The sequence below is a fragment of the Stylophora pistillata genome, chromosome 12 (genome assembly GCF_964205215.1).
Source record: "Stylophora pistillata chromosome 12, jaStyPist1.2, whole genome shotgun sequence".
In the NCBI taxonomy this organism is placed as follows: Eukaryota; Metazoa; Cnidaria; class Anthozoa; order Scleractinia; family Pocilloporidae; genus Stylophora; species Stylophora pistillata.
The window spans coordinates 24,457,414-24,483,608 of NC_142530.1; the positions used below are offsets into that span (position 1 = coordinate 24,457,414).

The 26,195-nt window shown below is 40.7% G+C and overlaps 1 protein-coding gene and 1 pseudogene across 3 annotated transcripts in view; one reads left to right on the plus strand and one right to left on the minus strand.

Moving 5' to 3' along the window:
* Positions 1-6,264: 6,264 nt before the first annotated feature.
* LOC111340066 (uncharacterized) lies at positions 6,265-7,334 on the minus strand (annotated as a pseudogene).
* A 4,326-nt stretch (positions 7,335-11,660) lies between these two features.
* Positions 11,661-26,195, plus strand: part of LOC111323546 (uncharacterized) — a 33,918-nt gene continuing 19,383 nt past the window's right edge. For 2 of the 3 annotated variants that reach the window (XM_088740694.1, XM_088740696.1), the window contains exon 1: positions 11,661-11,849. In XM_088740694.1, coding sequence (XP_088596820.1) covers positions 11,810-11,849 — 40 coding nt within the window. In that variant the 5' untranslated portion in view covers positions 11,661-11,809. Of the gene's footprint in view, positions 11,850-23,787; positions 24,056-26,195 lie in introns of those variants that run through there. The other variant, XM_088740695.1, reaches the window with a different exon arrangement.

Consider the following 26,195-nt stretch of genomic DNA (forward strand, 5'->3'; position numbering starts at 1 on the left):
AAAAGCCCCTGTGGAGTTCATTGTATAAAACCTGTATAGTCTTATGCTCTTTTGACTCGCCTTTTAAATAACAATCGTCCCCGCGCTTGTGGACATTTTTAGAGCTCGCGCTTTTTTGGCGTCCAGATCGCGCGGTTAAAAACCCCATGGAGCCTCCTCAAAGGAGGCTGACAAAAACAGATCGAGAGTCCTTGGTGCCTAAGTAAAAGCGTGCTGCGGTCTGCAGTGACTTTTCCCTTAACTAGACCCCAAAAAACGTCAGGGAAACTTTAAGAAGCTTTGAGACTTGGCTATTCAAAACAATTTGCAGCGCAATAATCTGAGGTCTTTCTTGTTGTGAATGACTACCGTGCCTCCAAGGAAAAGCTTCTTATGACAATACATGCTCACAACCTAAGACGGTACAACCAGTGATCTCGAGGACCAATACTCAAGAGCTGTACATTTCTACCGATTGAATCAAACACCGACGGAATATCTTCGCTCGAACAGGGAAGTCAAAAATGGAAGTCAAAGCAAATACTGTGAGATTGCTTATTTTTTGCATTGTAGCTGCAAAGTTCTTTGGCTTTAGCGTCTGTGAGAGACTCCTAAGCTCTGTCAAGTCAGCACCGTGTTATCCTACATACTGGCCCCTTGACTAACAGTCTTGACTCAATGAAAAGTCAGTCAGTCAGTCACTTTTCTCGCATCATCAGAAATCGGGGACATTTCGAGCCCGTTACGAAATGTCAGCGGTATATCGTATTACAGACAATTTAATGTGGCGGCGGTAGAAGTGAAGTAAACACGTAACTTTCTATTTTCTTTAAACGCCTGGTACCTTTCTATCCCAGAAAGCCAAAGGAGACGTCAAAACAAGGAAAATGGTGGCAAATTGGGCAGTTACTGGCACTTGTATCTTTCGTGTTCTTCCGTCCTAAAATTGGGTATTTAAAAATGGCGTATTTAGCGTTTGAGCTCTGTGAAAATACGAAGAGTTTCCCCGCTCGAGGAAAATTTGTGGGCCAACATATTCGACCGTTTACGAGCGATTTAATTGAGCAAACTTCTGCAGAATGCACATGGAACTACGCAGTTGCGAATCTTCACAAGGTTGTTCCCACGACAAAAGTATTGTAACACCTAGTCGAAGCAGATTTTAAGAGTTTGTATGGAAAAATGGAGTCAGAATTATGAGTTTACTCGTATACCTTGGGAAAAGGTACGCTTCAATTTGAGTATTTCTTTTTCGTAGCGATGGACGCTTTAACCGAGGCAGGCTGCATTTCCAAGTGCGCAGCAAAAGAATATCATGTATTATTATCCAACTACACCTAGACGAATACAAATAACGCCATAGACGAGTACAAATATCACGCGGTATTTGTACTCGTCTATTGTAGAGTACCGGTTAAACAGGTTTTCTCGCATCGCGCAAGCAAAGAATTGGATTGTAGTTACGAAAAAAAATAAAAAAATGGCGGACAATTTGAATCATATTTCCGACGACGAAGAGTCAGAATGGCTGGCAAATATAGATCTAAGTTCATTAGATGAATCGAACGAAGAGAAACAGTTTGACGACCAGAAAATTTCTTCACTTAATAAAGAAAATAGAAACAGCGACACAACAACGCGCCAATTCCGTTCCGCTTCGCATACTTCTGTCACGCATTCCCCATAAATAAATATCCGCGAAATTCGCCCGCACTGAACAGTTAGGCGTGTTGGATAATAAATAACTTATTAGACGTTTTGTTGTGTAGTATCGCTGAGTATTTTTACTCGTTATTTGTATTTTGACTCGCCCTACGGGCTCGTCAAAATACGGCACAACTCGTAAAAATACTCAGCGATACTACACAACAAACCTCTAATAAGATATATTTATTATCCAACTACACTTCGTAGAGTGCAAATAACGCCATAGACGAGTACAAATATCACGCGGTATTTGTACTCTAGAGTACCGGTTAAACAGGTTTTCTCGCATCACGCAAGCGGAGAATTGAATTGTAGTTAAGAAAAAAAAATGGCGGACAATTTGAATCATTTTTCCGACAACGAAGAGTCAGAATGGCTGGCAAATATAAATCCAAGTTTATTACATGAATCGAACGAAGAAAAACAGCTAGACGACCTGGAAATTTCTTTATTGAAGAAAATAGAAACAGCAACACGACAACGCGCCAATTCCGTTCCGCTTCGCATACTTCTGTCACGCACTCCCCGTAAATCAGCCGCGAAATTCGCCCGCACTGAAATGACAGTTTGGCGTGTTGGATAATAAATAACGTATTAGACGTTTTGTTGCGTAGTATTGCTGAGTATTTTTACTCGTTATTTGTATTTTGACTCGCCCTACGGGCTCGTCAAAATACGGCACAACTCGTAAAAATACTCAGCGATACTTCACAAGAAAACGTCTAATAAGATATATGTATCACATGGCATGCCCAATCGATGAAACCAATAAACGAGATAACAAATATCAGTTAATATAATTCATAATAATTAATCGATTGATATCAGAAATTGATGAAAATTGATCATCAAGAAAATTGTAAGTATCGATTTCCATCAATTTTATCGATTTCATTGATTTCTCATTTCATTTTAAGTTCAGCGAAAAACGCAATGGACTGATTATTGATTATATTGATTATATCAATTGCCTTCCGATGATCGATTTTCATCGATTGGGCCGGCCAGAAGTGAATAACCTACTGTTATTACACGACTCGGGCAGTCAGAGGGCCAACTACTAAAATCAACCAATCAAAATGCTCTATTGCCGGTCAATATTCTCTCAGTATTGGACCGGGCACTGTCCCAAATGGTCCTGAATGATACCGCACTTGTGTCCTTTTGAACTTCAGTCGTATAATAAATCTCTTATTAACCAAGCTTGCTCGGGACCGTACTGAAAGAATATCAGCCCTCGTTCTTGTTTGTACGGACCTTGCTGTGCTCGGTCCGTACTGTCAAGAACTCGGGCCGACTTTCTCCCAGTACGGCCCTCGCGCTTGGTTAATAAGATATATATACAGTGCAACACTTGAGTTTAACATTCACTTGTCATTAAACGCTTACCTCACGGCTGCGATTCTCTTCTTCCTCAAGTTCCCCTTCTGGTTTAACAAACCGGACGTAAAACACTTTTTTGTTCGGAATTTGAGCCATCTTATTGCAGGATGGTCCGCCGCGTTCTCCCGCTAACACATCGCAAACAAGATCTTTCTCAATTTGGGGCCCGAAATACTTTTGACAGGCGTCCTTGATGTTATGAATAGAAAGCTCTTCCTGCTCAAAAGCAACGTACACCTGAGCTCCAATGCGAGAGTATTTTTGTTGTTTCTCACTTACATCCGCACTCATGCGTTGCACCACGATCTCCTCCGCGACTTTATTCTCCTCTACAACTATATATTTGCCCCTACTCTTTGCTCTCTGCTTCGCTTCAAATTTCCTCCTCTCCGCCATCTTGGAACCACGTGCAAAACTCAGGGCTGGGAGTACCGCAAGGTACGCTGGTAGTGGCAGCACTCGGCCATGCGAAAATTGATTTCACTTTGCGATTGAAAGTGAATGTAAATTCTGGTAAATTCTGGTAAATTCTTTAAAAACATATTTCATTTCAGTAATTACCTACATTTCATACTTAATTCACTTTCACTTGCACTTTGAATTTGATTGAAAATTGATTTTATATTTCAATTTCAACTGTATTTCCATTTTACTTTAACTTAAAACTAAAGTGGTTTTAGTTTTAGTTTAAGTGTACTTTTAAAATTCATGTCATTTTACTTTTAAATTTCATTTCATTTTACTTCGTGTTTTACATCAGTTTTGATTTATTTATTAGTGAAACTAACATTTATTACACAAAAATATAAGAATTTTTGTTGGCAGTTCCCGGCCACCATAGAGATGAAACGAATAGGTGAACTTGACATCATCATGTAAATGTTCAACTTGACATGCTATCAAAATTTGTCCTTCAGCTGAAATCTTACTCAGGAATGTAATTTTATTAGTGTTTATCCTGACATACATAAAAATATCCAAGCTTTTGTTTATTTTGGTCTGGTATGTGTATCAATTAGCACAACCTACTTACTGTAAATCTAATTGGTTTCTAGTGTGATTTATTGTTGCTGAGCGTACCAGTAGTTTGCATTTGTACTTGAGTAATTACTTTTGCCTTGATGTACATAAAAAAGGCACCTAGCTGTTTTAAGCCAATCAAGAGTGCAGTTTTTCATGCATATCAGTATTGTGATGAATTAACCAAAACCAAACAAGTAACCGAAAAAAGAGCCAAATAAAGGCCTAATACACATGCATTGCTACCAAGGTTAAATATCAATGCTCATCTGAACCATTATGAAGAGAATTTAGAAGACTGCCGAGCTTACAGGAAGTCATAAAATGTTAAGGTCAGAATAATTCTGAGCATTACTTGGAAAACATAATACCAATCACATTTCAGTTGTAACATTAAACCGCCAGGCTCCTATAATCAGTGGAATTAGTACAGGCTTTGTAGAAAATCATTTGTGAAAACCAAAACATCACATCATTCCACATTTTGTGTTGTCAAACTACTTGTTTCAATACTGGCAAGTAAAATACATTTAAATAGAACATCATAACCATCAAAATCCAAAATGATCCTTAAAATGTGATAAGTTATCCTTCGTTTTCACGAAATTGTCATGAGAGCGAATCCTTGACCGGTATTGTTCAATCGTGATTCCCATACTTACTTTTGTCGTTCTGAAATATGCCTCCATGAATTCTCAACAGTGCAAGGAGAATGCAACTACAACACAACTTATTTTTTTGTTGATTTATGGCACTTTCAGGAGGCTTCAGACACTTTCAAACACTTTCAGACACTCAGTGGTGCAACCCGCACCGATAGATCAAAACGATAGTTGTTGGCTTGCGAGAGTGCAATGACTCTTTTAAGTGTAGTACAACCCGTACCGAAGATTCAATCGGTTAAATGTTGTCTTTGAAGAGCATAAAAGCTCTTGCAAAAGCTGCAGTTATAACACAAGCCGGGTCTGGGCCTGTTGATTTGTGTGAGAAGCACTAACTCGTGATACGATCACCAGAAAAAAATTACTCAAGACCATACTTACGGGTGACCCTAAAACCAGGAACGGTGGAAAGGCGGAATGGCGGGATGACGGAAAATGACCCCAAATCCTAAAACCCGGAACGGCGGTAAATGACCCCAAATCGTAAAACACGGAACGGATGACAGGGCATGTTGCACAAATTTTGTACAAAGACAGTCAAGCGCTTGGCTTATTCATTCCCACTACGATAACGCTCGTGACCAAACTTAGACTAGCGTGGGAGCAAGAGAGGTTTGCATGGGGTCATGCGCGTGGAAATTTCTCATGGCGTGAGAAGACAAAAGAAAGTTAACAGAAGGAAGCTGTCAAGAAGAATTTGAAGAGTTTCTTCGCGACCAGGTGTCCAAAACACCACCAATCTACTATGAAATTTACGGCTTACATATCAGCGGAAGAAATAAACTTTCTGTACAAAAAAGAGGCTATTTCACTAATTCGTCTAATTTGCACGGTGAGAATAGATCCTGTCGCCGTTTCGAGGGCGATCTTTTCTCGAAGCGGAAATCGGTCGATTGCCTCATTAATGTGAATATAATGTAAAAGTCGGTCCAGATTGCTAACAATTTCTGAGCCGCCGAAGGGAGCGAGGTCGAAAAACAAATATTCAAGCATCATTGCACTCGGTTCCATGCACACAGCTTTAAACTTAACAATATGTTCGCTTTAAATTCCATGGAGTTTTTTTATGTTTGAGGCGGACGGCCAGGCTCCCGTGAGGGTGGTGCAATGCCTGCCGACCACACGTCTGATCCAACTCGAGGCGGGGGTGCAGGGCCTACGAGCTGGATCCACCACAAACTGAGGGTCACCAGACACCAAATTCGTTGGGGAATCGAACCCCACCTCGTACACACACACACGTTAAAAGCACACTGACATGGGTTACAAGACAAGGTCCCTGCGCAGCACACCAACTAAGGAGACCCAGCACGAGGGACACACAACGGATACCAGAGCCCCCGTACAGTGCACCAATAAAGAAGACCGCAGACAAGGGGTTACGAGACGGAAACGGAGAACACGAAGGAGCCACTGTGCAGTACACCAGTAAAGGAGACCCAGCACAAGTGACTCAGACACACTCGCTCAAGCTAGACACACACGCTCAAGTAGCGGGGAGAGGGGTAAACCATTAGATGGAAAAAACCAGAGAGCCGTTTACAACAGAAGCTATGGTTCCACGGGCGCCCCACTGTCGGTGAAAAAGGCGACGACGTCTGTCAGACTTGCACCTCTTGAACAAGATGGGAAGGTGATGTTTGAGGTGAGACAGAACGTTAGCCATGACCGCCACAGCGCCAGGACGGGTGTTTCGAAAGCAGAAGTCGTTCCGGGATTGCCAGATACAGAATTTGGACAGATTGAGAAGGTACACAAAGATACGGGGGGTGGCGATCAGCTCGTCAGAGTTGAGGCCAAAGAGAAAGTGACGGAGGAGTAACACTGGGCACATGGAAGAAAAACAGAACATAAGGGACTGGAGCCAGGAGAGTATACTTTGGGCAAGGGGACAGTAGAAAAAAAGGTGTTCCAGTGTTTCCACTAGGGCACCACAAAAGCAGGGGAGGGGAACTGACAATCCAAAAGAGGCAAGACGTTGGGCGGTATAAAGGACGCCATGCGATATCTTCCAGTTGAGGTCTATCACAGGACGGTCGAGATCGAATACTGACAGAGAGCGCCACGTGGCAGGCCAATCCAGAGATGGATAAACAAGGTTGAATTTCTCTATACAATGTGGTTGAACCATGTTCTCAGATAGGAGATAAGAATAGCAGGACTTTGTGGACATATCAGAGGCAGGAGTGCAGACAAGTGGACAAGAAGACCAAAGATGAGGCGGTTTTGGCACGTGGAGAAAGAGCCACTGAGGCCGCGCCAAGCAAGGATAAGGGACTGGTAAAAGGGCGGTAAGACACGGGCATCAAAGGAGAAGGGGCGGGAAAAAACAACGAGGGGAGTGACACCAAAATGAAAATGACAGTAGAAAAACAACAGGGTGCACCAGTCAGATGGGGAGGACATAAACCTTCTCACCCACTGGCCGAGCAGAGCCCATACTTTAAATGAAACATCCACAACAGAAAAGCCACCGAATAGGGGGGACTGGGTCACGGCAGTGCGGGCAACGAGTTCCCCTTTACCAGACCAGAAGAAGGAGAATACAAGACGACAAAGTTCCTTCCGCACCCAGGGAGGCATGTGAACGAGTGATGCCACGTACCACACCCGAGCGAGGGCAAGGCCTTGCCGCGGAAGGATAGGGAACGACTACGCCAGGATTTGAGAACATGGTCAACAGCCTCTATGCGAGGGCGCCAGTTTTCCTCCTCTAAATTCCCGGGACCAACAAAAACTCCCAAGATCTTTAGCTTTGTTGGCGACCAGTCCAGGTCGACTGGGGGGTCAGTCCGGCCAACCCACTGACCCAACCAGAGGCCCTTGGACTTCGCTTGGTTCAGTTTAGTACCAGAAGCAACTTCAAAAAGAGTCTAAACCTCAAAGCAGGCTTTTATAGAGTCATCCGACGTCAAGATGAGTGACGTGTCATCCGCATATTGAGATATCGGAGATAATGGTGGAAAAACAGGGATGGACAGGCCAGAGATTCGCGGATTAGCGCGAATACTGGCAGCTAGGACTTTAGATGCAAGAACATAGAGGAGGGGGGACAGGGGGCAGCCCTATCGGACACCCCGCGACAGATAGAAAAACGGAGAGAGATACCCATTGACGTTTACAGAACTCTGTACACGATGATAGAAGAGACACCCACGCGATGAATGAGGGGCCAAGGCCCATGGCAGAGAGAGTAGCCTACATAAATCCCAATCTACCCTGTCAAAGGCCTTTTCCTGATCGAGTGACAAGACCGCCGCAGGGAAACCCGTGGACGTAGTATAGTGAACCACGTCACGAATTAAGGAGACATTTTCCCCGATGTATCTGCCAGGTACGCCACAGGTTTGGTCTTTGTTGACTATAAGGTGGATCACTTTCAAGAGTCGGCCAGCGATAGCTCGGGATGCAATCTTGTAGTCCACGTTTAACAGGGTGATTGGGCGCCAGTTTCAGGGATCAAGGCCGTCTCCCTTCTTCAATGAAAAGGTGATAATGCCACGACGTTGCGAGAGAGCGAGGGACCCGGAGAGGAAACAATGATTTAGGACAGTAACAAGGTCTTGGCCGAGAACACTCCAGAACCTGAGATAGAACTCAGCCGGGAAACCGTCCAGGCCAGGGGCCTTGTTCTTTGCCATGCCTTTGACTGCAGCGAGACACTCTTCCATGGTTAGAAGGCCTTCGCATGTCTTGGCCTGATCAGGTGGGAGTGAGGACGAGAGATTAGACGGGAGAGAGGACTGGGCATGAGGATCGGTGGGAGAGGCGGAGAAAAGATCAGAATAGAAGGAGTTTAACCTAAGGCATAAGTCTTCCGGGGACGAGACGATAGAACCTCCGCTGCCCCGCAGGGCGGGTATCCAACGATCTACTGAGCGTTTTGTCTCTAAGCGAAAGAAGTATGACGATGAGGTTTCACCTTCCTCAACCCATCTAATCCGAGACCTTACCTAGGCACCACGGGAAGCTTCGCCATCGAGGGCTGCAAGGGTGGAGAGAGCTGAACGGTAGGGTGTGACGCATGAGACAGAACCAGCATCCACTTTTGCTTTCAGGTGGGCGATGAGATTGACGAGAGCGTCTCTGTTACGCTTTTTCGTGGAAGACCTTGACTTACAATAGTTAATTGTCAGACCTTTGAGGCGATTTTTGCCGTCCTCCCACCATTTTCTGAGAGAAGTGAATACAGTTTTTGAACCTTGCCAAGTGAGCCAGAAGTCGGTCACCAGTTGGACATATTCGCTTCCATTGAGGATGGCTGTGTTCAGTTTCCAAAGCCCAGGGCCTGGTGGAACAGTATCTGGGACAGACACTGAGGTGAGAACACCACAGTAGTCTGAGAAAGGGCACGGAACAACAGAGCATGAATTTACTGATGTTATCCAAAGGAAAGGAACACCGACTAGGTCAATCCGGGACGCAAGAGCGCCACTCCACTTAGTCCAAGTAAAACCGGGAGATGTGGGGTGTAGATACCGGAAGATATCAAGAACGCAACATGCGTCAAAGAGGCCGCGGAGTGATGTAGTACTTTCCCGCGTCGAATCGGAGGGGGTCGAGCCACGCCTGTCCAGGCTACGGTCAAAGACGGTGTTAAAGTCACCACACAATAGCGTAGGAATGTAGGGGTCCACTTTAGGGTGGATCCCGTCAAGTAAATGGTCTCGTGCAGGGTTGCGATTCGGAGCATACAAACGACAGACACGGAAAGATTGGTTACGAAATGAGAACTCACATTGAAGAAAACGGCCGTCAGAATTAGACCAAGAGTTGGATAAAGACAACGTGGGGCTGTAAAGAATCACACACCCACAAGAATGAGTAGAACCTGGAGATAGTACAGAATTAAAACCAGAGGAAAGAAACCAAGAACGACATTCATTGGCGGACGTACAATGCGTTTCCTGGAGGCAGATCAGGTCTACACTCACAGGTAAGTTCCGCAACCACTGCACGAGACCATCTCGCTTGGACCGGTCTCTGATACCGTTAGCATTTAAAGTAAGTACAGACAAGGTCATGAGGAAAAAATGGATGACCCTCATGAAAGCCAGGGCTGGGGCTGGGGCTTCCCCTTCCTATTGGGAAGATTGGGAACAGCCTTAGTCGGCTTGGAGACCGCGCTGTATAATTGAGCTTGGGATGGAACCATGACACGCTTTTTAGGGCGTTTCCTGGTGACAATTTCAAAACCGTCAGAGGACACACTCCGCGTGAGAGGAGAGGAGAATTCAGAGATATCAGGGGACTCAGAGCCCTGGACAGGGGTAGAGTCCTGAGAAGAAAATTCAGTATTATCTTCTTCGATGTCAACAACAACAGAAATATTACTGACATTAACTACTTTAGTGGTACTTTGACCATAATTACTACTACTATTAACTACTTGGTTGGTGCTTTGACCAGATTTACTACTATTAACTATTTGGCTGGTACTTTGACCAGACTTACTACTATTATCTATTTGACTGGTATTTTGACCAGACTTACTACTATTAACTATTGGTCTGGTGCTTTGACTAGACTTACTACTTTCATTGACTATTGGTGTGGTACTTTGACCAGACTTACTATTATTAACTTGACTGGTGCTTTGACCAGAGGTACTATTATTAGAAATACAATTAACTTCTGAGGCCTCAGATTCTTTAGGTTCCTTAATTAAACTATTGGTTTCATTATTACAACTGGCTTCGCCAGAAACGGAGATGACCATTTCACTAGAAGATAGATCAACAACGAGATCGCTTTGAACAGCATTGGATGGAATAGGATTGGCCGCATCTCCAGAAGAAATGGGCGGGAAATCAGCAGCCGGGGGAACAACGCTAGCTCCTTAGAGCGTAGAGTCCCAGACATTATCAGTACGGCGAGAAGGGCAGTTACGAGCCCAATGACCAGCTACCCCACATCTCATGCATTTCCCATTGTATGGACAATCAGCGGCTTTATGACCCATGGTTTTACAAATTTGGCAGAAGGGTTTTATTCCGCGATACCAGATACGAACGGGGTATCCATCGATGGTAACTTCTGCCGGTATGGGTTTCTCCAGCGACATCGTGAGAATACGCGAGCCGGCGAGGAGATCTGGTCTCGCCATGAACGTCTGACGTTTAAGAGATACGATTTTCCCAAAATGTTTAAAGTCATCACACAAGATTTCGTCATCCCCTTCGGCAGGGTAGTGATGTATGTACACAAGAGTGTGAGGACGATCAGAGTTCGTAACACTACAATCCTCACTATTGATATTAATAATACCTCGCTCGACCAGACTCGCCTTATCATCAGGATCCTTAAATGTAAGGCGAATAAGGCCTCTCGGAACAAACTGAACTGCGGACAATTTTGGAAATCAACAACTTTTTCAAGCAACTTTAAAACATCCGGTCTAGAGAGGAACGTAACTGCCGCCGTAGCATGAACAACACATGTTCTTGTACAAACTAAAACCATCGCTGTTGGGAAAATAAAATGAAGAAGAGAGAAAAGGAAAAAAGGGAAAGAAAGAACGAAAAAAGAACTCAAGAACTCTGCCTAGAAAGGCAGAAAACCCACCAAGTTCAGCAAAGCTGAAAATCTGGATGGGTTCCAACCAAGTTCGGACCCACCGAAAAGGCCAAGGACCAGATGGGTGAACCAAACCAAAAAAATAAAAAGACTGGCGTTCCCTCCCGGCAGGTACTTAGCACAGTCAAAATATAAACGAGTAATGAGAAAATACTTACGCAATCCGTGCTCACAAGAGGTTTGGAAGAACACTTTGCCACTGCTGAAGACAAAATCCCCGCGTCAGGTATGTCGTGTCTTTTCCCGCCAATGGTAATTATTTTAATGTATTTCATTGTTTTCTTTGGTCATGTGGTTTTCTTTTTTTTTAGTTTTCGCAGTCAGTCACGAAATTCTAAGCTTTGCTTTGCTTTACTTTGCCTTTCATTTTCTCGTCCTATTGTGGAGTTGATTTAAAGTTTTTTGGAGCTTAACTGTTGCGGTGGCACGGTTATTCTGAGTCGAAGAAGTATGGGCCGAGTATTCCGCTTGTGAAGCGCTGAATGGGCCGATCGAGGACTAAAGAACGACAAAGAACTAGAGGTTTGTGACTGATCTCGTGTCTAAATTTGCATACATCACAGAGTATTTTTGCTTCTTTGAGAAAAAGACGCTTTTCCTTCTCGTCCTCACCTAATATAATAGCTTCTTGATTACGGCCTTCTCAGAATTGTTTCTCGCCTCAAGTCCAAACCAAAGGATCCTCGACCGATGGCCTCTTCTTTGTCTTGCAACTGCTTCCATGCGAATAATGATAAACCATAACAATTCATAGATCCGTCTGAATTACACTCCCTTTCAGGAAGGGCAATTTAAACGCCATAGAGTTGACGATTTGCAATTTGTTGAGGAACAATTTCGTCATAGGACTACCATGGTGTAGCGTTCACTGACTTAGCCGAAATGTTTTCCGTTCTAAGAAATGCCGAGGAAAACTGGACTGTCTTGTTCTGGAAATGCTATTTATTCGTGAACGGCCGAAGTTAAACACGCAGTCGGACTCAATACGTGCAAAAGTATTTATTCAAACATATACCGCACGCACTGACACGTCAAACACCAATGACAACGAAACACTTATTATTCTAATGTACTCTATCACCTTTGTTTGTATTTAATCTCGAAACTACAACTAACACCCCTACTTGATAATGGAGTCAAGATGCCTTCGAAACGTCGTAGTTTTATTCTTCTAATATTTATTATCAAATGTATTTCGAAATGTTTTCCATGAAAGTACTGTAATTTTCAAGTTAAAAATTGCTAGAGAAAAAGCATTACAAAAATCAAGCCCTAGTCCTGAAATTCATGTACTTTCAAGGCTTTTACAAACCCCGAGTAGGTAATAATATTTGCCTTCAATTGCAAGGAGAAGGGAGTTTTTTTTATCTATTATTGGTACAGAGTCATAGTTTGTTGCCAAATATTTACCCAAGGGAAGTTGTCAGAAATCAGCAGATTGAAGCAACATTACTGTTCAATAGTTCACATTGTTTTTAATAGAAAAATCTCTGAATATTGAATATTGCTGATGGCCACAACAAGAGAAGCAGTGCTATGTACAGTTTTAGTATATTCAATAAGAGGCATATGACTTTCATTAAATACCAAGAGGGAATACACATACTCTGACCTTTTTGTGGGTTTAAAAATACATGTCATCCGAAAAACTGAAAACCATGTCAAAAACCCTCTGCATTCACTATTATTTCTTACAAGATTTTCAAGAATTGAATTGCTGTGAACTGAATCAGACAATATTCCTTCACTGTAATCACTTTTAGGATCTAAACTTACTTCAGTTCTTCAAACATTATTCAAACAGTTTTTGGCAAATCATCTGATGGTTAATACTTGTTTAAAGATGAATTTCCATATAGTCTTTTGCCATACTGAATAACATCAGATAAGGTGTTTGAATTCCAATAACTACATGATTTTATTACGGCTTAGCAGAGTGAATAGACAGCCACAACACAACTCACATTAAACTTCCTGGTTTCACGGGCATGACTCTGAAAAAGAGTGCTATTTTGAACTTTATTAATTTTAACCCCTTTCAACTCAAATATATCATTGTTATGTATACTCTGAAAAAAATGTACTAAGCTATTCAGTGATGATACTACAAGCAGCACTCATGTTCCTTGAGGATGGCTTCTACTATAAATAACCCTTGCATGAAAATCAAATATTTTTAAGCTCACATTACCTTTACAATAGATAGAAACTGCAGTACATCCTATTGTCAAGACAAAATTGATGAAATTTTCAGATATAAATGATTGAAAGGCTCTATCTAAGGAGGTGCAGTACTGATATTCTTCTATTGTAGCTTCTTGATGAATAGTACCAGTGTAGCTTTCACTGTATTGAAGTTCATAGTCAGTCTCGAACACATTTTAAAGTGTGGGTAATTCTGTCTGTATTAAAATGATTGTCTAGTTAACTGAGACAAACTTGAATACAACTGATTTCCAATATTCATTGTTGACACGTATGGCTACCATTTTAATTCCGTTTCGTTATTTTCATTTCCGGTTGTTTCGTTACGTAATATCACGTGAGTTATTCCCACGTGCTTTTAGATTTTGAAGTCGCTTGTTACGTATGTTTGTAGTCCTGGTATGGGTCGCTGTATTCCCAATCAGGGTAAAACAGTTCTTTAACGTGCTTAAGGCACGTTTTTTATTGAAATAAGCCGCAAAGGTAACCACACGAGATCATTAGCAAAATTGATTCCTTGTTGTAAATCAAAGAGCATAAACTCATTGCAACACATTGTAGTCCTGAATTTTGTCCAAATACCAACTCATTAGCTTGGCTGTATAGTGCCGTTATTGCTTTGCTAGGGTCAATGTAAATTGGAGTAGGACCAGGGTTTTTCTCTATATCTGAACTCAGTTGAAGTTTACAATAGTTTGATACGTGTGTCTGACTCTTATAAAGACACATGGGTCTATTACAAGAAAACATTGATAACTACCGACTTGCTCTATACTTCAACTTAATTATCCTTATCCTTTGATATACTCTCACAGGACTTTATTTAATCTTACCCTCTTCGTACTAAGCTTACAAACATTCCTTGTAACTCTTCTAACCTTCACATAACGACGTAGCCAAGAGCTTTGGTATGTTTGGACGAATACGCTCATAAACAAATTCCTTCAGTTTTCTGTCTTTTTTTCTGAGACGTGTAAATTTGTGACTTTGTACAGCAACAAACGGATCTTATAGTAAACGATACTTTTAATCCATGAGTCGGTTCAAGCTCTACAGCCTGACAAGATCCCAAGCACATGTCCTACCTGGTATTCTATTGGACAACAACTATCACGTGACGTTACAACCTTCTTTTTTAAACCAAAAAATTAATAAAAATAAAAAAAATTCTACTACAACAAAGATACGAGTAATGGTCTTGAGAATATCCTTCAAAGTAATAAACACAACGAGGCATCAGCAAACTATGAGCCCAATAAATTTCAACGAAATGGGCAAGGTTCAAAGTTCCAGAATTGCCATAAAACATAACGCAAAGTTCAATGTCTCTTAATAAAGCTAGGTCATCTCAAAATCCTTGAAATGAGCAGATAAACTAATCTGACGTCTGCTCCTAGTTGCTGCGGCTACTCCTGCAGGTAGGTCTTCCACAGCTGCTAGTGTTGGTACCGTGGGACTCGAAGGTGGAATCGAGGGATCTGCTGAGTGGTTGGGGTGGTTGTATGGGTGGCTTCTCAGAGTCCTTTGCCGCTCCTTTTGCTGGAGGCGTTGATGTAGCCGTGATCTTTGAAGGTCCGACCTCCATTTCCGGAGTGTACAGGGCTGGAGGTGGATCATACTCCTTTAGATGTCTTCGGTTTCTCCGAAAAACTCTTCCATCTTCAGTGCGTACAGCGTAGGATCGCACGTCCACTTGGTCTTCAACTGGGGGGCCCCATGGGGGCTTTTCAGGGCCAATTCCCACCCATCCCACCCCAAGGGAGTACATCCACAACACAGTATTCTCGTGCGTGGGAAATTAACGTCTCCTACCCCTAACCCTGCAGGAGACGGGGCCTACGGTTTATTCGTCCTTATCCGAGAAGACTAGAATATCTATCCATTTCTTGATTATAGGAAGGTAGCAAATTCTCCTCACTTATTTTAAGACCATGAGTATTGGTCCGGCCGGGGCTCGAACCCTCGACCTCCCGCACAACACAATCCGGCGCTCTAACCAATTGAGCTAACCGGGAGGCGGCTTTGGACCAACGAATATGATAAATGCCGCTACTCGATGACACCGCGGAAACACGTTTTTTAGGGCACGATACAGTATTTTACTAGTCAGCGGACACCTCAACGAAACCATGAAATGCCGATAACTTTTACAATGTTTTTCGCCGTGAGTCAAATCGACAGCGTAAAAAGTCAAAACTTAGAAAGAATACTATAAACTTAGCTTTGAAACTCGGCTCACCTTTTGGATAGTTTTTAAGCTCAATTATATAATTTGCCAAAGCCGAACTGAAGTTGCACACGATATGAAATTGTTGTTTTCGCTGGCGGCTCCGTGGCAACTAAGTTTTGTTTATAAAAGAGCTTATGCACCAAGGCTAAAAATGAGACGATTTTTGAATGGTTGAAGCGGTGATCCGAGGACGCTGCACTATCAGGTTTGTAAAGCAGTGGCTTCAACCGTATAAATCGGCATGTCAACGGCATTTCGGTCAGATTCGCCGAAAAGAAGACAAAACATGCCCGTGTAGCACGGCCACCCTATCCCCACTAGTTACTGTATGTATCATAGTTGGCCAAAAAACCTACGACTGTAACATGCATAGGACTGAAGCCCCCAAAAGTACAAAGACTGGCTCAACTAGAGAAAGAATAAACCGAGGTATGCTTTAAGTACAAAATGTCCATTATAATGATAATCAAGAAGTTTTCACTTTCCACCTAAGTTTGTAATTTTTTTTCTCTGAGAAGCTGTAATTTTATTTCTGAGCAATAGTTTTACTTTCCCAACAAGTATTTCTCATTACAATTATGAATAATTTGTAGTATGTCTTTTTTTAAGCTGCTTTTCCCTCACTAATCATTTTATTTTATTTTATTTATTTTTGCTTTTTCTTTTCTTTCTTTACTAACTTAATGCCATCTGCAACATAAAATGTACTGAGCTAACAGAATGCTTCTGCTTTATTTAGCTCCCTTATTCACAAAGTAACATTACCATCTTGGTACTACTAGAAAACAAATTTTTAAGAAACAAAACTACTGTAAGGTAAAATAATTATTATAATATAATTTAATCGATGTGAATAAAGCACTGCATTGTCTTTTCTCATATTGCAACAGCCTTGAATGAATCAACTATCTTCTATACTTGATTTCTTATATTCAGAAGCTGCCTGAGTTATAAACAAAGAACTCTTGTTGGTGTTTATGGAGGTGTAAAGAAAATAATGATTATGATGATTAATCTTCCAAATTAGAAATGTCAGAGGGAAATTATCAGAAGCATTTTCTGAAGTCGAACAAATGAAGTTAAAAAATGTTCAGGAGAAAATTGATTAGATTAAGTCAGCTGTCAATTCCCAGTTAACAGTAAGTCATGAGGAGTAACCAAAAGCTTGTCCTGTGTACTGCTGTGCCCATCTAGTCAAATAAAAATCAGGGATGGGATATCCCCAAACATGAGCAATGATAGCACCATGCAGATGTCCTTTTCCCAACTTATTACAGGGAAGGGGAGCACTGGTATGGCTACACTAGTTGTAGTCAATAAGAAATTCTCAACGAGTTTCAGCAATATATACATATATTTTACCACCTTGAAAAAAAATGGTTACAAGTCAAATAGGAATGTTTCATAATGATGTTCTCAGTGTGGGGATATGATGTAATATTACTGATGGGGATCATAATTATCCTTACAGTGCTTCAGAGCATGTGATGTATATGATTCCTTAAGCGCATGGAAACAATGTAAAGCTATGCAAAGCTAATCTAAAAAAAATGAATTGAAGAAGAGTAGTTGATTATTTGCATAAATTAATGCAGTGCACCTGCAAGATAGTGGAATATACTTCAGGTAAACATACATGTGCCTGTAAAAGTTTCAAATGATTGAGTTATAAAAATATAATAATAATAATAATAATAATCATAATCATAATAAAAAAGTGGGTTTCATTGAAAATGCTTTCGTGTAAAACAAATAGAGCCGTTTGGGAAATTAAAGTAGCAGTTGTAGTAACAGGTACAAGCAAACGTACCAAAGACAAGTAATGGAGATCTACAATCGATTAATATCAATAAAGACTTAATTCAAGATAAATTGTAAATGAACCAATCATGTTGGACGGTCTCAAATACAAGGAAATCACAATTTCTTCGATTTCCACTCCCTTTGTAAACATCACCATTCTATGAGCTTAAGTCAGGCGTTATTCTGTTCATGAGAGATAACTTGTTGATAAAACTGCAAGTATATGAAATGAACGAATGTTTTCATATTTTAATTTGGATCTATCAACAAAGTTGAAATGGTAAATTGGCAACCGTAACGATTACAAAAGCTGACGTTTCGAGCGTTACGGACACCCGTTCTTAAAGGCACAGAAAATCAGAAAGGTGGAATGGCGAAAAATCAGTCTAGAAAAGTAAAATTCTCAACCAAGCGAATGATTTCCAAAATGAAAAGGCACCGCACGTCGGCGAGAAGTGAGTGTGAATATTTTCACAACTCAATAATTACTTGTATCGCTTCATGCTAATAACACTTAAAAATCCAACCAGTCTTCAGAATCGCTTGAAAATTATCTTACAGAACTAAATCTCTTGCTTTGTCTGGATAACTATCGCTGTTTTTGACAATTCTGAAGGCGAGGGCGACTGACGAACCACGATCGCACTTCGTAACGACGGCCAGCTAAAGTCAGCAAACAGCACAAAACTCCAAACAAAATGACTCCCCTGTACCGCTATTTGTTAAGACGTGGTTTTAGTATTAAAAACCCATTCAAAGGATCAACCATAATAAACAAAGAGAAGTATCATGGATATTTTCCGACTTAAAACCACGCAAAAGGCCGATGTTTTCATCGAACTCAGTCCACAAACGCATGGAAGCACTTGGCAGCCTAATGTTGATGACCACTGACCACTGTGACGTCAGCAAAACGTATTTCCGCGGTGTCCTACTCGATACTCGTCGGTCTGCTCATTGGCATGAGACGCGTGACTAATTCGTAAGCACTCCAAACCTGCTTCCACTGCGTCCAATTATTTTTCCAGATAATTCAATTTTTGGAGGGACCGGGACGTTACTGGTAAATATCCGTCCTCGAACAGCTTGTACGGGATGTCCTCCCTCATTCGGTGGATCGGCGGGCATGTTTCAATCGCTTGCTAGACACGTTGTTGGCCAGGGTTTACTATCAAATGACGTTGTTAACCAAACGAAAGCGCGAGCTCCATCCGCTTCCTGACACCATGTAACGTTGTGACTTTGTACAGCACCAAACGGGTCTTATTGTAAGCGATACTTCTAATCCATGAGTCGGTTCGTGATCTACAGCCTGACAAGATCCCAAGCACATGTCCTAGCTGGTGTTCTATTGGACAACAACTATCACGTGACGTTACAAGACGTTTCAAAGTAGCTTCTGGTATTCTACTGGATTCTCGATCACGTCTAGATACACGGTTGTGTTTACACGTATGTATGTATGTATGTATGTATGTATGTATGTATCCATGTAAATACTTATTTAAACACGGGAAGTCATCAGGTACATAATAAAAACTAAGATTATGAAGGTGTAGTCTGATTAATTAAGATTAATTAATTGCTGAAGGTGTAGTCTGATTAACTAAGATTAATTAATTGCTTTACATGATTGCCGTGTGGGAATCCTATATATCTTCTACGTTAAGATTTCGCCTAAAATGCTTAATGGATGATGCATTTTTTAAGTTGTTGGGCAATTTATTCCATAATATGGCCCCGTTGTAAGAGAAGCTTCGATTCAAATAATTGGTGTTTGGTTTGGACAAGGCCAGCCTTCCCTCAGAGTTTCTTATGTCGTACACAGAGTGACGCTGAGAGAAAAGACTTTGTAGATATTCGGGAGCAAGGTCGTTCATAGTTTTATACATTATTAGGGCTTTTTGTTACTCTCATCGAAGAGATAGCCTCTCCCAATCGAGAGTGGAGAGAAGGTGGTTTAAGCTCGTATCAAAGGGTAATTAAGTAATAATTCTAGCTGCTCGATTCTGTAATTTTTGGAGCTTATCGCTTAAGCACTTAAACATATCACTTAAACACTTAAACACTTATCACTTAAACAGTCCCAGATGGGGCTGCAGTAATCAAAATGAGGCATAATCAAAGCGTTATAAATTTGAATTGCATTTTCTTTGGATATAAAGAGCCGTACACGTTTTAGGGTGCCTATAGCTGAAGAGACTTTCTTGCAAATCTCTTCAACCTGGCTACCCCCAAGAGAGTTGGGCATCTGTAGTAAGACCCAAAGATTTGGTCTTGTCGACTCTCTTGATAAGTTATGTTTACATGTAAACATAAAATGAGCTCGTTTCGCTCGATATTTCTCGATAGAAGGTTCACTCGTAAAGGATCGCTCGCAAATTGATATCTTGTAAAGTTCGCGGACCGATCCGTTCCCAAGACACTCCACAAGTTTTAGTGTGGGTCTACAGCGAACGCTGTGTGACTTTGTATGGATATGTTGAGCGTAATAGCCATCGAATTTCTTTCACGTACATCAAGCAAGGATTTCTCCACGAAGGCAGCCATTGCTTTAAACCCTGCGCTCTAGGATTTATTCTACGCATGCGCTTATACTTCACGCATGCGCTGTAGTGGAACTGCGTTTTGTGACTGAACGCAAAAAAAAAAAAAAGAAAGAAAGAAAAGCGAAGCCGAATTTATACCTCGGGCGTTTTTTTCGGAAAGCTCGAGTAATGAATCAGATCGTGCCATGATGTGGCTACACAATTTGTGTAAGCCACACAAAAAGAATTTGATTTGACTTAAGAGCCACTGTAACTGACACTCCGTTACAGTTTGAAATACGTACCCTATTTTTAATCTCGACGATTCACTTGTACATAACACAAAAAAATACAGAATTAACAATGCGAACTTAAAATCAACGAAACTAAAATACAACGAAAGGAATACGGAAAGCTACAGGAAAATACAAACGAAAGCGTAACTACTTACACGATCTGTACGGCACTCCGGAATAACAACGACTGAATAAAAATTACAACTACGATGTTATATAGCGGATAAAGGCTAAAACAATAGACTAAACAAGGCTACACAATTCTCAAAGGCGATTACATAAAACAACGCTGACAAACTTAATTTACATTTCGACAGCACGAAAAAATACAAATTAATAGATACAGAACTGAACTATCGAGACGAGAACTATTTACACTAATTACAATTAACTAAGACGAACGACAGAACTGATAAAAAAAAATAAATAATTATAACTCTCGCGGCTACAGCCACTGACCGTAAATATCGAAAATCCGCCGACAGTTGCAAAATTTCGTAATTCATTTAATTTTTTCTAAAAGACCCTTTTACTGAACTTTTTTCGAAAATTATATCAAAAAGTTCTATCGCGCTTTTTTTCTCTGAAAAATCGAAAAATTCAAAATACGCCTAAATGGCCGTTGTCCCCCCCGTCAAGCAATGAAAAGTTATGCAACTTTCGCAACTTCGTACGCCACAACGCGATGCAATCCCGCTTTTAAGTTTTGTGTGCTAGCAGATGGTCCTTTTATCTCTTGAAAAATATAAATGTCTTGATATATTGTTACGTCTGAATAGTGACTCGTTGAAATAAAGTACTTCGCAGCTCTTTCGCGGAGGTAAAATAAAGGTCAACTTCAGTGGCCTATGAACAGGTCTGCTATATATACTTACAAATCTTCTTAAAGCTTTATCCTTGTATTTAAATTCCTTCAATTCTCTATTCTAAAGATTGGCCTTGACCTCTTGCGTGATAGCCGTTCAACGGATCGCAGTACATTTTTTGTCATTCTTTAGCCCGAACTCTTTGAAAGCCGGACGCGCCGCCTATGGCCGGCCAAGAGAGAAACTTTAAAGAATTAAACTACAAGGATAAATAAAACTTTAAGATGACATACATTTTGGTTTGTAAATATATCGTACAAGACCTTCCTAAAGGCCTTGAAATGGGTCGTGACAGCTGTTCAACGGTTCGCATTGCAATTTTGACAAAATAGCCCAAACTCTGGACGTGCCGCTTATGGCGGGCCAAGATAGAGAATTGGAGGAATTAAAATACAAGAATAAAGCTTTAAGATGAAGTATATTGTGATTTTTAAGTATATATGGCAGACTTGTTCACAGGCCACTGAAGTTGACCTTTATTTTACCTCCGCGAAAGAGACGCGAAGTACTTTATTTTAACTGGTCACTATTCAGACTTAACAACATAACAAAAAAAAAAAATTCCAAGAGATGAAAGGACCATCTGCTAGCACACAAAATTTAAAAGCGTGATTGTATCGCGTTGTAGCGTACGAAGTTGCATAATTTTTCATTGCTTGACAGGGGGGGGGGGGACAACGGCCATTTAGGACGGTATTTTGAACTTTTCGATTTTTCGGAGAAAAAAAAAACGCGATAGAACTTCTCAATATAATTTTCGAAAAAAGTTCATTAAAAGGGTCCTGTAGAGAAAATAAAACGAACTACGAAATTTTGCACCTTTCGGCGGATTCCCGATATTTACGGTCTGTAGCTCTAAAACCCTAGTCACGCGAGGAATTGCGTCACGAATTATTTCTTACTTGGGTCCTAGCCGTGACACTGGCTTCACAAAACTACGGTGGCCAACAGGTGCCACTGCTGCACACTGTAAAACAAACACGTTTCTAATTAAAACCTCGCTTTCTCTTTGCAATTGTTCTTGTTTTCATATTTTATATGAAACCTGATGATCTACCGCGGCTAAATGAAGTTAGCCTGCTCCATGCAAAAGAGGAATGAAAACAACACAGTTTTTAAGAATTACATCTTAGTGTAGCTTTTTTACCTTGTCTTCCCTGAAATATTTTACTTTCTAGTTGGATATTCATATGTGCTGTCAAGGCCTTATCTTTATTAACTATTCCCAAAATATTTGGTGGCCTACCTATTTTGCACTTGAATCGTTGCAGTATAGACTAGGGTATTAATATAATTAATCCGGGTGCACACACACCCCATAATCTTGGTGTTGTTTGAGTATTAGCAATACTAAGAAATACTAGGGTACTTGTGCTACCAACAAGCTTGGCAGTTACAAACAGTTTTTAAACAATATTTTTTTTAGAGTTCAATGTGATAGAGAGCGTGGTAATAGAGAAGTAATCCATTTGGGTTATAATTAGAAAACAATCACAGATCTGCTACATACAGGTCTACCATGGCATCACTATGAGTGTTCGCACTCTTAAAAGGAGACTTCAGGGCTATAATCATGTGAAAAAGAAAGTAAATGTTGATGAAGACTTGAGTAGGAACATCATTAGAACATCATCGTTTATCAGGTTTTATACAAAATATGAAATCACATTTCAAACACAGAAAAAAGAAAAAAAAGAAAGAAAGAAACGATCATTAAGCTGCGTGCACTTTCGTGCCACATTTGGGGCAAAAATTGGCCTTGGCATACTTGCCCAGACTTTCGCCACATGAGCTGCAAAAATTCGCCATTATCAAAAATGGCGGACTGCTACTAGAGAGAAGCCTGGGCTATAGATACCAGTACTTTGATTACCACGGAGGAGGCTCATTTCTACGGAGGAGGCTCAGTTCTACAGAGGAGGCTCAGTTCTACGGAGGAGGCTGATTTCTACAGAGGAGGCTCATTTCTACAGAGGAGGCTCATTTCTACGGAGGAAGCGGATTTCTACAGAGGAGGCTCATTTAGAGGCAACAGGCTTATATTTGTATGGAAAACAAGAACAATTGCAAAGAGAAAGTAAGGTTTTAATTAGAAACGTGTTTGTTTTACAGTGTGCAGCAGTGGTACCTGTGGGCCACCGTAAAAAACCATCTGCTATCAAACAAAATATCACAACATGTACACTGGTGTCGAGCGCTTCTTCTTTTGAGTCCAACGTGGCTTTCATGATACCTACTCTCGATTCTCAGACCCCAGACCTCGAAAAATTTGTTTTCGACATTTCGAAGAGAACCGTTTTTGTGGAGCGATTTTTTTCGGCGAAGGAAACTCAAATTTGAAGATCCTAGCGAAGGAGGCGAAGATGAGTACAAAATCTGCGGCATTCTAAGGTTGCTGAATTTGTTGCTGTTTGTCCCAAACCGGTTGCTATAATGATGGAATACTATTACGCCACAGAATACGAGTGTTTTGATTATGCGGTTCCCCTTCTTCAGCGTTATACGGTAGAGGTTCTATGCCGTTTCCGGTCACGTGATGTTTTGAACTTAAGGCTTACTGAGGCGTAATTGACTTGCTTAGGCGAGGAACGAGAAACCTCGGCATTCTTGCACTTTTGTGCGGAGGATTTGTTCTTGACGGCCGCATGGCTGTCTCATTGAACCGACAGCGCCAGTAGTCATGTTAGGTTTGTGGTAATCCGTTCCGACTGATGGTACGAGAATTTTCCTTTAAAGCTTCACTTTAAATCTTGCTGCTGCATGTTTACAAAATGAAGATACGATTCATCGACGCTAAAAGGTAAATTTTTAAGAAGAATTTTATTGTAGGCATCAGTACGCAACGACAGTCCAGAAGTATTAGATGAATGATAAAAGTAGCGCACATCGAAGCTCTCGCTTCGGTTACTATATATGGGGCTCAAGGCTCTATCAACTGGAATAACGATGAATCCTGGGTTAAAATTTTATTTCAAATATATATGTATATTTATAAAAAGCAGAGAACCTTCTGTTGGGACGACAAAACTAAAAATAATTAAACGTTCAACACGACTTTTTAGTATTTCTCGCGGTGCTAACTCTTTTAGTGCTTTGCGAGTCGCTCTCTGCTACCGAGTAAACATATTTTGTAAATAAATTACAATAAGTTTAGCTAGATCAATATTTCTGCCGATATTTTCCCTATTTTGTGTTTGGCATCAAAACCATTGCTGTAGAAAACTGAAAATATGTTGTTTTTTTTTTTACCTAAGAAGACCTTTTAGGTACCCAAAGTTTACGGTACAATCTATTTTAACTTATTTGTTTATTTTCGTTTTCAATTTCGAAATTAAATGACAAAGCTTCTACTAGATATGATTAGGGGGTTCCCCTGGACTTCTTTCATATTCAACTACAAATATTTTTAACATAAAAATCTAGCACCAAAAACTGGAGCATTGATGTAATTCAAGGAAAACTTGCCTTTCTGGGCCAAAATATGGATATCCGAGCACGTGCTCGACGATTTAGAGCAATTTCAGTTTACTTGAAAAAAATTCGCTTAATGTTGCGTAAATAGACATTTTAAGCCAGTAAGTCAGGATCAGTTTCGTTTTGGAGGGGACATTATGGAATTTTCAAGGGGAATCCCATTACAAAAAATCACTGTTCAAAGAAGAGTCTTTTCGTGGAAACATTTAATTTTCCATTCATTTTAAATGCTCATCGGCTGCAATCATGATCCGGCGGTAAGAACTATCAACTCCTTCCTGAAATTCAAACGGTGGCTCTACGTGCGAAATCTTTGTGTGCTTTTCCAAGAAACCAGAAAGCTCCGTTTTGCAGTGATAGTGAAAAATATAGATAGTAAAGGTAAGAATAGAAATTCAAGGCCGGATTTACCAAAGTAAAATACACTTACTTGTGGGAAGCAGTGGAAATAATCAGTGGAGATTGACGTGAAAGTCAGTTGGAAATATCGAGTTCATGGTTATATTTTTATCCCTAGGTCTGATTTTAACCCCCATAGCAGTTACGAATTGAAAAACTATGGTTCGTAACTATCGATCTCGAATCTTGCGAGCCAAAAGATTATTAAATAGATTGGGTTGAAGGAAACTGATGTAGGCGGACTACTTTTAGTCATGATTGAAAGTGTAAGATGAAGCCCTCTTTGAACAAACAATCGGATTCCATACGCGCGAAACTATTTATTTCATAGTTTACATTTATGAACTCAACACGCGCAATTATTTATTTAAATATTTTAAATATTTTAAACTTTTTACGTTTGCCACCTTCGTACGGTATAAATTAACAATTCATTTTTATTCTCTTCTCACTTGAGAATGATGACATGGAGTCATCGAAACGTTGTGTGTTTTTCTCGCTAGTGTTTATTCTTAAAGAATGACAATACCCGAGTTAACGATCTTTCAAAAAAGGAAAAGTTTACTTTGGGGAAATGATTGTGGGATTTTTAAGAATTTGTTAAAAATCGTCAACGAAATACCTAACTGTCACGCCGTGTCATATCCTGTGTCACTTACACGAATGTGTTACCATAGTACATCTTGTCTTTCTTACATGACATTGTTTACCACCCTATAAATACATATATTTATTAGACGTTTTGTTGTGTAGTATCGCTGAGTATTTTTACGAGTTGTGTCCTATGACTCGTTTGACTCGCCCGTAGGGCGAGTCAAAATACAAATAACGAGTAAAAATACTCAGCGATACTACACAACGAAACGTCTATTAAGTTATTTATTATCCAACACGCCAAACTGTTGTTTCTGCGAGCGAATTTCGCGGATATTTATTGACTGGGAGTGCGTGACAGAAGTATGCAAAGCGGAACGGAATTGGCGCGTTGTTGTGTTGCTGTTTCTATTTTCTTCACTAAATGAAGAAATTTTCTGGTCGTCAAGCTGTTTTTCTTCGTTCGATTCGTC